The 12741-nt window shown below is 39.8% G+C and overlaps 1 protein-coding gene across 6 annotated transcripts in view; it reads left to right on the top strand.

Moving 5' to 3' along the window:
• The window catches only part of DIP2C (disco interacting protein 2 homolog C), a 336977-nt gene that overhangs the window by 219626 nt on the left and 104610 nt on the right, over positions 1-12741 (top strand). For all 6 annotated transcript variants that reach the window (XM_075045682.1, XM_075045643.1, XM_075045635.1 and 3 more), the window contains one exon: positions 9765-9856. In XM_075045682.1, the coding sequence (XP_074901783.1) occupies positions 9765-9856 (92 nt within the window). The remainder of the gene's footprint in view (positions 1-9764; positions 9857-12741) is intronic.

The raw sequence follows: 12741 nt of genomic DNA, 5'->3' as shown, positions 1-12741 counted from the left end.
CCCTTCGTTATTCCCCAGGCTTTGTTCTGCAAAAGCAGAACCTGGTATACAAAATTCACCAGCCTCCTGAAGAAGTTAAAATAGTATTTTTTTCCATGTTCTACTGACATTGTAGTAAGTGTGATTTGAATTATTCCTCCTGATATGTAGCTGTACAGCTAGCAAATGTACTGCCTTGAAATAGATTTGCCAGGATATATTTCAGTGTGATCTTTGTTATGTTGATATAGTTCAATGTGTACTGCCTGACAATCTATTGCAACCAAGAAAGACCAAATAAAAATAAACATAAGGATATCTCTGGCAAATAAATCCCATATACCTTCTAATTTTGAGATGTTCAGGGGACATTTGGGAGATGTTCAAAGGAATTATTATGAATAACCGTCAAACTTATGAAAGCAGGTTGGACCATTTCTGTATGCTTTTGATAGGGATATAAAAAATGATTTTGCTTTTTTTATTTCTACCTTCTCCGGGACCTAGAGTTCTGTGCAGAGAATGTTTTTACATGCTGTGATACAGAGGTCTGTCTGTTTTGTTCAGTGCTGAATGCTCCTTTCCATTCAGGAGTCTGACTGAGTGATAGTCCCTGGCCAAAAAAATGTCTGCTGCAAGTTTGGCATTGCAAATATAGTTAAAGGCTTTTAAAGCATAAGAGAACGTTTGCAACTGAAGGTCATGCATGAAACATTTTCCCTTCAGGTACCTTAGAGTTTAGAAGTTAAATTAGGGCACAAACATATGATTCACCATTGATCAATGTTTTTCTTCTTTAAGGACATTTACTTGGAACTAGAGAAGAACTTTAAAGTTTGCAATTACATGTTTGCAGAAGAGCAATTCATATCATCTACTGAATGCCCTAAATAAATTGGACAGGAAAGGAAATTAAGATGTTAGTGAGAATCAGACCATTTTTCTGAACATGGGACTCTGTCCAGAGAGTCTGAGCATATGTCCTGCTTTCCCTGAAGGGCTGCAGGCTGAGCAATTCAACCTGAGGAACTCATCCACGTGGCTCACAGAGCCACCTAGCCTGCTTCTCTGTCCTAAACTAACTCTTTCCAAACCCCTCTTCTAAATTGTCCAAATCCTGAGAAAAATGGGACTAAAATTCATGTTTTCATTACTTTCATATGGCAGCACTCTAGGATATGATTTTTGCTGTTGCCTTTCAGTAGTTTCTTGAGGTCAGAAAAAATAAGTTCTTTCTTTTTCTTTGTTTTTTTCCTTCTTTTTATAGAGAAAAGAAATTACAAACTGCAACATTTCATAGGAGATTTAGTGAATTCTCTGCTAGCTAGATTTCAAGCTGACATTCTTTTTCATGGGAAATGTTCATTCACTGTGCCGCAGCAGTTTTCTTTACTTAAATGACAACTGCTTTTGAAATATCATTAATATTACAGCCACCTGCCATTTTATTGGTGACTTTATGAATGATTTTGCTGTAACTATTCCACCTTTCGTGTCTGTAATATTTTCTAGCAGTTGTGGGCATGGCATTTTTTAAAGTTGAACGTTAATAAACATTAAGCCTTCAACTCAGTAAAGACACTCTTATTCATGAATTTTTATCCCTGTGCATAGTTCCACTGGCCCTGCTTGTAATAAACTTCTGAAAGATGAGCTTAACCCACAGTCCTACCACATGGTATTAATGTCGCATTTCATTTCCTTGTGTGCATGTGATGATCAGATGACTAAAACTTTAAAATACCAACACTGAGGACTTTCAGTAGCCTCTGAGTTCGTACCTCACCGTTATTTTCAGGTTCTTTGCCAATTTAAGGAAATGCCATTACCAGGATTTCAGATGTTCACTACTTTGACAAATATTCAAGATTTTTAAGAATAATTCTATGTTTCTAGAGATTCAATCTTTGACATGTTACCAACATGGTCACTGTGCACCTCTTCTTGAATATTTTTATGTCTGTTTACTGTTTCTGCTTTAGTGACTTCTCACAGCCTCTTGTGTCTTCATGGAAATCCTCTTCATTCATCCTCCCAAATTTCCAGTTAAGAGGAGGCTCCTACATGATGCCTTTTGATCCCTACTTTTTTCATACACAGCATCTTCTCCAGTTTCTTGTCTCTGCATGGTTGAATCACAAGTTTGCCTGCTTATTCCAGACTTCTTTCCGTCTTTCCAAATTGGATTCCAGGGGTGTCTCTGTAGCTGTCAGATAGGTCATAGCCCATCTGAGTAAAAGCACTTATTCCCTTAACACCAAGCATATTCACCTCCTCTTTTCTGGATCATTGTAGACAATATTGCCATCCTACCCATTACTCGGGCTGTAACTGGAGTATCATATATGACCTGGACATTCCTTTAGTTTTGTACAGCTGTTCTGTGTCCAAACCTCGCAGGTTATTTTGGGAGCAAATCTTTTCAAATGCAGACCTTTTGCTGCATCTACACAGTGAAATCTTATCCCGTCTGTCACCTTAGTCTTGATTCTTACAGCAAGCTCTCTCTGGCACTGAAAAATGCAGCGTTGGCCTGTTGCATCTATCCAGCATGCTTTCATATTTGCCCTTGGTGGCCTTGCATGCTGAAAAGGAGCTCTCTGAGAGTCCACAAAATTCTTATCCAAAGCCTTCCTCACAACTCTTTTGCTGTCCTGTCCAGTGACATCTGAGAGTGGTCAGACTGATAGCCAAGCTATGATATGCCATGGCAGACAGCAGTAGATTAGCATGATAAGACCACCTTACGTGATTTACTGAAATGTATTTCCCTACCTAACAGTGGCTGATGTGGATATGATACAGTGAGTGTGGATTTAAGTGGCGAGTGCTCTAGATTGTGATGTGCTGTTGTGCCATAAGGGGAGCTAGTTTAAAGAAGTTATTCTTTCAGCTGTTGCTTAAAATCATCACTGCCTTCCATTCCTCTGCAGGAATTCAGGTAATTTGTAATGCCTTACATCTCCTGTGTCTTTTCCAGCATGTGTTTTGCGCTTTTTGTCTTCATAGCATGTTGGGACTGTTTTCTTCCATGTGTCCCAGCTTACTGTAGGTGGAAGAAAAGAATAACTGCACTTCTTGAACACTTGATCTTTTATTAAAGCAAGTTTTTGAAGTGGCTTGCCTCAGTTCTGGAAGTTCTCCTCAGTGCCCCAGTTGTAATCTTTATTTAATGTACTCAAAACTCTTAAACTCTTTCTAGTGAATGAAACACTATGAATATTACTTATTTCTCAAATATTTTGTTCCTCTGGGATCTTGGTTAAGTGGAGAACATCTTAGTTAAGTTACTCACAATCCCTTTATAAATCAAATCACTGAATATGCATAAATTGAAATGTCTGAGATATGGGAAGGAAAGGTGTCTTTATTGGGTTTTATGTAAGTCTGAACTCTGACTAGAAACCTAACATGTGCTTTGAGGAAGAGGAAGAGAATTTCTGGCTCAGACACTTAATCAGAGGAGTCAGGCAGCCAGGTTTGGTATTGTTGGTAGCAATAATGAAGTGTTTAGTGATTTCTTAGAGGAAAAAATGTCAATAAAGGACAATTAAATTGTATATAGTACTTAAGCTGTCACAGTTACTTTTTTTACTTAAAATGATTATTCTAAGAAGAATCAGAAAGGCTGGGGAAAAAGTAAAATGCTGAAAGTACTTTGGGAATGAGCAGATTTTGAGCTTTCTTATTATAACCATTATTAAAAACAACAAAACGAGTACCAGTTAACTACATCTGATTCAAAGAATCTCATTTCCTTTATCTAACACTTTCTGTAATCAGATTTTTTAAAACCATTTTCAGTGGCTCTGATGTATTGTTTCACATGTCAGAGGCCTATTGGAGACAGCAAGGCTAGCAAAAGGAGCAAAGAAAGCTCTGAGGCTAGAGAAGTATTTTTTTGTTCATCTATTTGGATTCTATGGAAGAAGAAATGCCTGAAAAATGACATTTTTTTTTCAAATGAATTGCCCATTAAAAAAAATACTGAAGGCAACTGTAAACATTTTGAGTCCAAAGTCATGCTGCCTTAGCAGGGGTGATGTAGCTTATACTGGAGATACCCTGAGATGGCTGAAACTTAACAACAGACCAAAAATAGCCAACCCCAAGCCATGCTGCAGCTGGCGTGTGACCCGGCCACCCGCGTCCTCCTGCTGCGAGAATCTTGTAGGCCAGGTATTTCACAATTATCAGAAGGAGAGAGAGGGAATTGAGACTCTTCTAACGAAGTAGCTACATAACCAGACTGTCCTTATCCCTGAAATAACTCAGTGCTTACAGAGGCATGGATAGTCATGGTTCAAGTCTCTAGACAGATATCAATGTCATGATTGTTTAAGACTTTAAACCTTTATTTCTTTAATAAAAAGACAGAAAATTACTTTAAAAAATCTGTATTACAAGCTATGATTAAGACTGGAGTATCAAGCACTGTAATAGCAAGGTTACCTCTATTCTGAGTATGTCTGGAGTCTTTTATTCTCTGCAACAGAACATTTTTGTTCTTTTTCTTTGAATTTTTTGTCCCAAAAGACAACAGTTTCATTTGCTGCTCAGGATGGATCTAAAGAGTTTATTAAAGAAGGGTTAACAGAGCGGCAGAACTGCGACTATTATTTTGCAAAGCAGAAAAAGTGTCCCTTTACCTGCGTAGCATTAGGAAGTTCACCATTTACACCAGATTTAATAAATAATTTTGTTTGTATTTAATTTAAGAAATGTCATACGTGATAATGAGAAAATGAATATTTGACAAAATTATTTGCAGTTAAACTTTGGCAGTCTCGCAGTTGCTGTGCACGGAGATTGGTAAGCAACCACTGGTTTGGCTTTGTTGAGTTAGTGCTGTGTCATTCTGAAAAGCATCCTGAAGATGATAAGGAAATTGACTGTGGTTTGTTTTCTCTCTGAGTTTTCTCCCTGATGCAGCTTTTCTCTTATAACCTTCTTTACATTCAACACAAACATATAGTCAGTCCTTTTACAGATTTGCAAAGGAAGAGGAAGGGGATTTACTTCAGTGTCATGTGGAAAGCATCTAATTTTTGTTAACTGATCACTTTTTGTGTGGTTTTTAAGACCTGGTGGTTTCCTTTACCCTCCTAATGTGTTGCTTAACCAGATGGGACTGACTATTAACTCACTCCAGCTTGCTAAATATTAGTTGGTAAAAGATACTGCCCTCTGAATAGACAGTTAAAAATGAACAAGACTGAATACAAGTGAAATGTAAAATATGTGGTTGCTGGTGTAGAGTTGCTACTATTCAACTAAATCAAAATTCCAGCAGCAAAAGAAAAGGGACTTGCCCCACACAGGTGTTAACAGTGTTCATCACAGCTGCCAGAAAGCAAGATGCTGTTTTCCATCCTGTCCTACTGAGAATATCTGCACACATGATGTCTGCCAGATATGGCTCAGATTCAAAGACAAAGCAGTACTTGCTGATACTTGCTGGGCAGTGGGAACATTCAACTTAGTTTGCAAGTGTGTGAAGAGTGTTAAAGGTCTCCCTGAATAAACATGCTGCTAGGGCGTGCAAGTCTGGCAGCAATACTCTGGGCAAGTGACAGAAGTGGCTGAGGAAGATACGATCATCTTTAGAAGAAGATTTATTTCAGTAAATGCTTAAGCAATTATAAGTAAGTTAGGCAATGACAGATGCAGAGAAAAGCTTAATTTCTTACCATCTTGTGGAGTTATACAAGATCTTGGAAAGCAGCACCACAGTTAGCAGCTTGATGGGAGGTAGGAGCCAGGTTATAATTTGTAGTAGCAGCAAGGTGCGTGTTAACTGCACGTTGCTGGGGTTTTGTTTTCCTAAATCAACTTGGGAAACTCTTCTGTGGGTATCTGCCAGTCTGCTTTGTTTGGGAAGTAGTTTTGTGACTTGAAAACTGAGGGGTAATTCAGGTACTTAAACACCTAGTGCCCCGGGTTACCCACGATGTGTGTGTGGTTGGCAGACACGGCACAGGGTCTGCAGAGCCCAGGCCCCTTCTGGTGGGTACCCTTGTGCCTGAAACACCACTGGACACTCAGATCTCTCGCTAATGACTTATCTCTGTAGATGACTTACCAATTCTTCATTTTAAAATGCAAGAAAGTAGCTGCTCATGTATGGCTGGTGAGCAGATCGGAGCCTGGCAGGGACAACTGTGTCCCTGGTGAGGCAGGTAGGATTGTTGTTTGAAAGGACCTGCGGCAGCGGGGTTGTGGGCAGGAAGGTGAAGAAGAGGAGGGCTCACGGGGTCTGGTCTTTACATGGGGAGATGGTGGGGAAGCAGCCATGTTGCTCGAGGTTCCTGCCCCCAGTGGCGTGCGCTCTGCCAGACTGCAGGCAGGGCCAAGGGCAGTTTTCTGCTGCGGTGGCACGGCTGGAAGAAAGGAGCTCTGGCACGGACGGAGCTGAAACACGGGCTGGTCCACTCAGTAGATGAAACCGCTGCTTGAGCTTCCGACACCTGCCCTCCTGTCTTCGAGCCAACTTATTAGGAGACTAATGTCAGTGTGTTTATCTGAGGGGGACCGGTGCTTCATTGCACTCCCGCTGAGGACAATGGGGCATATCCTCAGCAGCTCCAAACATCCAGATTTCCGCTGTAGCCTGTGTAGCGAAGACGGTTTACCCCGCACAGCGATCGACCTGGCGGAGCTGAGCCCCGTCTCAGAGCGAAAGCCTTGGATGAAGCACAGCTGGCCTCCTCACCAGGGCCTCCCTCTCCCACTGCGCAGATGTGGCACCGTACGGAGGTCGCAGCAAGGTCGCAGCATCAGGATTTGTGGGAGAGGTTTTAGCAATCGGCTTTTTCCCAGAGACGTCTAATCTCTCGAGTTCGCAAAGGAAGAATTACACTAAATTGCAACCTAGGCAGAACCAAGGAAGGAAATACTTCAAAGATTTCCTTCTTTATAACATCCTCCGATACTGAGGGCTTTTATCCAGCAGTCGTCGAGTCCTTTGTGTTTCTCAGTGATGTTGGGGGGGCCAAACAGTCAAGGTGGCAAAATAAACGCACGCTTCAGTCCACCTCTGGTCAGAAGCTTGTGCCCCATCCAGCAGCCACGGATCTGGCCCTGATGATTCATACGTTCCTGGCTCCAGCTTCTGGATTACTGCTCCCTTTGTAGCCCTGTTTTTTATTTATTTTTGGAATGCAGCTATATACCCTGGAAGAAAAATTAGGGTCTTCCTGTTGAACATGATCCAGTTGAAGATCTGCATGGACTTTGCCTGGCCTGCTTGCGAGGGTGCCTTGTGGGCTCTGCCTGCCCCTGGCTGCTGCTGCCCACGGCAGGCAGAGCCCGCAAGGGTTGGAGTGAAGTTACGGAGTTTTTAAGGGGCCGCAGGAGAGACCGTGTATTCCAGCATCTTCCCAGCTGAATGCAGACTAGCTGCTTTGTTCCAGGTTTCCACAGTTTCATACCCAGACACACATGCAGTTAGTTCGGGTAATTAACATAGTTTGGTATTGCACCAGTAAATAGAGCAGGAAAGGGCTGTGGTGACAGAAAATTCAAGTCTTTTCTGACCGTTAGAAAATATTATGGGCATTTTTTTGTGCAGTTCGAAGTGTATTTAAACAGAAAGGTGAGGGATTCGGCAGGCAGCCTTATATGCTCTATGGTTCAGAAGCTGAAGTGAAATTTTGGCAATAAAAGAGCATCATGACAAAATGTATTTAAGGACTTAATTATTTAAAACTTTACTAGAAAGTACCCCTTTAAATTTTCTTAGTCTTTGAGAGAACTTAATTTCTGCATTTACTCAGATCACTTACGTGGAGGTGGTTGTACTGCATACTGGGGTGCTTCTGAAAGAATGCATCTAAATACTTTAATCTGAATAGCCCTTAGATTTTGAAGAAAATACTGTAAGATGGCACATTTGATAGATGAAGAATTGGTATGAATATGTCACAAATGCAAATTTAAGACTTGTAACAGATTTAATCTCTATAGCTCATACAGAACTTTTCACAGCAGCCCCTTATGTCTCTCAGAAAAGGAATTAAAAATTCAATGTTCATTTCAAGCTTGAAAGTGTTTTGTGTAAAGATGGTTCTTTCTTGCAATTCAGAACTTTTGCCAGGCTTTTGATTTCCATTCTCCAGTTTTCTGTATCATTACTAATTGCTCTTTTAAGTTTGTTGCCACTGAAACTTTAATGTTGGAAGCTTTTAAGAAAAAGAATATTTGCTTTCTTAAGGCATCCTTGTTTTTATCCTACTCACTTGTCAAGTGCTGATGGTAGCAGCAGGGATGCTTTTAAAGACTTTCTTTCCATCGAATGCAGGTAGTTCTGCCATAGTGCTGTGAGGGTTAATCCTGCAGATGTACTCCTGTATCCATGCTGAGTTCCCAGTGGAACAGAATTGAGTCATGTTTATTTCTGAGCATTGAGGCAGTTCAGCATGCGAATACCGGAGTAATTTCAAATAAATTAAAAACTTTGCAAAACATAGTTTGATGATACAATATTACCATTTTCATAAGAAGTAATTGCATTTAGTACTTTCTTAGTAACAAGCAGCAGTGACCCTTCCAATTTTCCTTAAGAGGAAAAAAAGAAAATCTGGCCTTCTCATTGTATGTTACATTTACATCAAATTTGCACTTCAAAATAATTCATTAGTATTGCATTTTATAACCAGGATGTGGAGGAACTTATTACAACATCTTGGCTTAGTTATAAATAGCAATACTGCATGTTTGGGAGCTTGAACTGCTGAACCCATAGGTAATCTGTTGTCAGAACCTATTATGGTTTAAGTTATTGGTGGGCATGAATTTGCTACTGTCAGACTGAATACTGCTTAAAGACAGTACCTAGGGGCCAGCCAAGAACAAGGGCTGTTACGCTTGGTATTGTTCAAATGGAAGTAACAAGGTGTCTAAACAAAGGCTATCTGAAAGAGCTTGTGTAGTTGGATGATGCCAGTCACTTGAAGGATTAATGAAAGGCATGTAACGTGACCAACGAGGTCTTGATCAGATGATTTTTTTTTTAAAGAATATTGGGGTGAGGTCTTGATAAGGATTAGCTAAGTGCAGAGCTGGAGAGATGAAGCAAGGGAGAAGAGAGAGTAAAAAGGAAGGGTACCTTGGGCAAGTGAAATGAAACCAAGAGAAGGGAGGGTATGGGAGCAGGTGAGAAGAAAAAGACCAGTTAAATGGAAGAAGGCCCAGGATTAAAAGTGAAACATGGACATAGGGATGTGCTAAGGATCAGAGGGTCCCTGCTGCTTCAGTGTGCCCCTTTGGCTGTGGGGGTTTTCTGTTTGTTGGAGTTTTATTCTTTCTCTCTGCTTCTTGGGACTCCGTTCCTTTTTCCCTTGGTGTCTTGGGGTGAGAGAAGTGCCATCATGGAACCCAAGTAACAGCTTCGGAGGTCAGTCTGGGCTGAAATGCGACTTGTCCAGCTTGTTACAGCTAAGGGTGTTAGAATGATATCTGGACTTGATGATGTTCCAGCCGCTTTTAAGTGTTAACTTTTGGAGTCAAGATCCAGTTTTCTCCAAAGTAAGAAACTTCTGCCATGAAGAAAACTGTTCTTACTTTTTTTTTTTTAAATGCTGCTGTCTTGAAAAAAGTTCAAAGAAAGCTTCTGATAAGTATTTAAATACTTCCGCTAGTCCCAGTAGTGGTGTCATATTTAGTTGGAAAACTAATATAAATGTTCCTGCTATTCTTTTTCACTGCTCAGTTATTCTTTCTCTTCAATAATCTTGTAAAGCATAAAAAGAATTTGAAAATTAATTTCACAAATTTTGTGTTAATAGGCAAACTTTGGACCAGAAGTATGAAGGTTGCTTACAATATACTACATAAATTAGGCACAAAACAAGAACCAATGGTACGACCTGGAGACAGGGTGAGTATCTCAATGATTTTTAATTACTAATAATTCACATCCCACATTGACAAAGAGAGAATGAAGTATATGTGGTGCTTAGAGGAAATTAATGAAGTGAAATGTTGGGAGGGTGAAATCTGCCTTTTACTCAGAAAAAGAGTGATCATTGAGACAGATATTTTGAATTGCATGATAAATAAGCTGAACCGGTACTCGCTGAATAGTAACTTGAAGTTGTGGCAACATCAACAATAAACATTCCCATGGAAAGTGATTTTTGGACATAGAACAGATATCTGTTTAGCAAAAGCTTGCTTGTGGAGCCTGGAGGTGTCATGTGGGTAAGAAATGTACTTACTATTGACTTTGTAGTTGTTGAGATGGTGGAAACAAGAGAAGCATTGTGGAGGACAAAGACAAGCAAAGTAAGCACATTTTGGCAGCCAGTTAAATAAATAAATTACACTGACTGGTAACATGGAGAATATTTCCATTCCTGGTTCCTGACTCTGATGCAGCTACTGCTAGAGGCTGAATCTAGGTGAGCAGATGAAGTCCACAGAGAGCAAGGGTTACAGAGGTAACTGTAGTTGTTAAATGTTGACAAGAACATCCTATGGTTTTGCTAATGATGTACTTACAAACCTATCCCTTCGTCTGTCAAGGCTGGCCAAGCCTGCTACCCCTTTTCTCTGCCAGACTGTGTATAGAAATTTCCACAGGTCCCATTCCAGGTTAGCTTCAAGCCATGGAATGGATATTCCAGAATGAATTTGTCAGAAATGCAAATTTTAGTCCTGCCTTAGTGCTTAGAGTTGTGAGAGTCTTCCTTCCCCATGGTCTGATAGCAGTTCTCAAGCTGTTGATTCACTTGATCCTCTTGTGCCACACGTGAGAAACATGTCTGTTTGCATTACACATTTCTTAGGGCTTCAAAAATGAGAGCATGCAATAATGCTTCCCAGAAGAAAAAAGAGGAAAAAAAATAATGAAAAAGATGAAACCTGACAGTCCTTCCTATGTTTCTATTTGAAATAAATCATAAAGAATTTAACTAAATCTAAATTGCTTCCTACAATGGCATTCAGCCAGGAGTAGGATCTGAAGAATCTCTTTTACTTGACTTACAAGTGTGTCTCTAAGCAACAGCAGAAGAAAAAAAGTTGTTCAAGTGTATACATCAAAACAATCCACCCAGAAAGCTCCAAAAGGAATAAAGTTCACATATGGGCAATGTGCATCTCTCCCTATCTATTGTGTGCTATCTGCCCATCTTTGTATTCATTTACTGCAGCAGTCACTGGCATCTCCAAACATTAAGACGGGATTTGTGGATAATTCAGGCTGAAAGCTGGAAGTTTAGCTAGTGCAGGACACATAGAGAACAAATTGCAGCTCTTCTAAAATAAGTCCACCTAGATTACAGTGAAACAAATGTTTAAAGCTGAGTGCTGAAAACATATGCTTTGCGTTGTAAAAAAATCTTGCCTTAGCATCCCTGTGTAACAGAAACATGATCATTTGAAGCAACTTCACATTGAAGATGAGGTGTTACTGTACTTCTGATGTTCTAGGCTGTTATTCTGGCTGTTATGCCCCTGTTGTAATAACATAAAAGCTTTCTGACCTCTTTGAAGACGGCTTTTTATTCTAAGTAATGTATTTTGTGTGACAACAGTTAAAGGTAGCTTTTAAATACTAAACGAAATACAGGCATGTATTTCTGGTCTTTTCTAAATAAGAGTGTAATTGTTTCCTTATGTTAATATTATTTAAAATTCAGAAAGGCCTTTTTCCCTTTAAAAGCATCTTCTATCAATACAACCTCTATTTTTCATGAGTACCATTACATCACCTCTTAGGTTCTTTGTCTGAGCCAAAAAAATGAATCTGCCTGCATTTCATTCCCTGTTTCTGTTATTATTATAGTACATGACGAACTGCATTTGCCTTCTATAGTAACTTCAGAAATTTAACCTTGTGTCACCCCAGACAGCTGCCTGGAAATTAAGCTTGCCCTCTGAAATATCTACTAGATAACCAGATTCTTGTCTGGTAATATACACTGTATGGTTTGTTTTCCTTCAGCCTTACCCCTTTTTGCTCTTACACATATTATTTATTTATTTGGTACAGGTCTGTTAGTGATTAATGTTTTTTGGAGGGGAAGTTAATGTCTCATTCCCACTGGACTTCAGTAGGATTTTTTCACCTCTGTCAGCTCCTTTGCAAAGATTCCAAGCCAAACCTTCTCTGCCTTTATGTAAGCAGAGACCAACACAAAACCCATCAATCTTCAAAGTATCTTTAGGGATCTTTCAACATCTTTCAGATGTTTGCTGTGCTCAGCAAACTCTACCATACCCTCAGTGCACCTAACAAAATCCCTTTCTATCCATTTCCCTTGAGGCTGTTTATGGTATGTGCACATAAAATGCATACAATAAGCTCTGCACAGCCATCTCCAGCAGTGGGAGTGTTTCATGTGCAAGTGTACAGTTAAAGTAGCAATGTATTTTCTCTGAAGTTTCTCTAAACAGTTATGAAGTTACAGTCTTCAGCTTAAAAACAGAGATATTTTGGACCTACTTGGACAAAGTTGGTTAGAATTTCTTTTAGTTTGAAGAAATCAAGTTAACCTATGGAAGGCAACTATCTTGGAAGCCAAACTGGAAACACTTATAATCTCCAGTAACTGAACCTTGGAGCGTATATGAAAACATGATGATTTTACTTCGAGAGACTAAAACACTTGACAAAGCAGTCAAAACTCAAGACTTATTAATTAGTTTCGGCAAATTTTAAGATGCTGTAATAATACAGTCTGATCCCGTGTGCAAGCCCAAAGGAATTAAGTTTGTAATCATTCGCCATGCCTTTTGCATGCCACTTCAGTTGACCAT

Source organism: Buteo buteo, chromosome 2 (assembly GCF_964188355.1).
Source record: "Buteo buteo chromosome 2, bButBut1.hap1.1, whole genome shotgun sequence".
NCBI lineage: Eukaryota > Metazoa > Chordata > Aves > Accipitriformes > Accipitridae > Buteo > Buteo buteo.
This window is presented reverse-complemented; position numbering and strand designations above follow the sequence as displayed.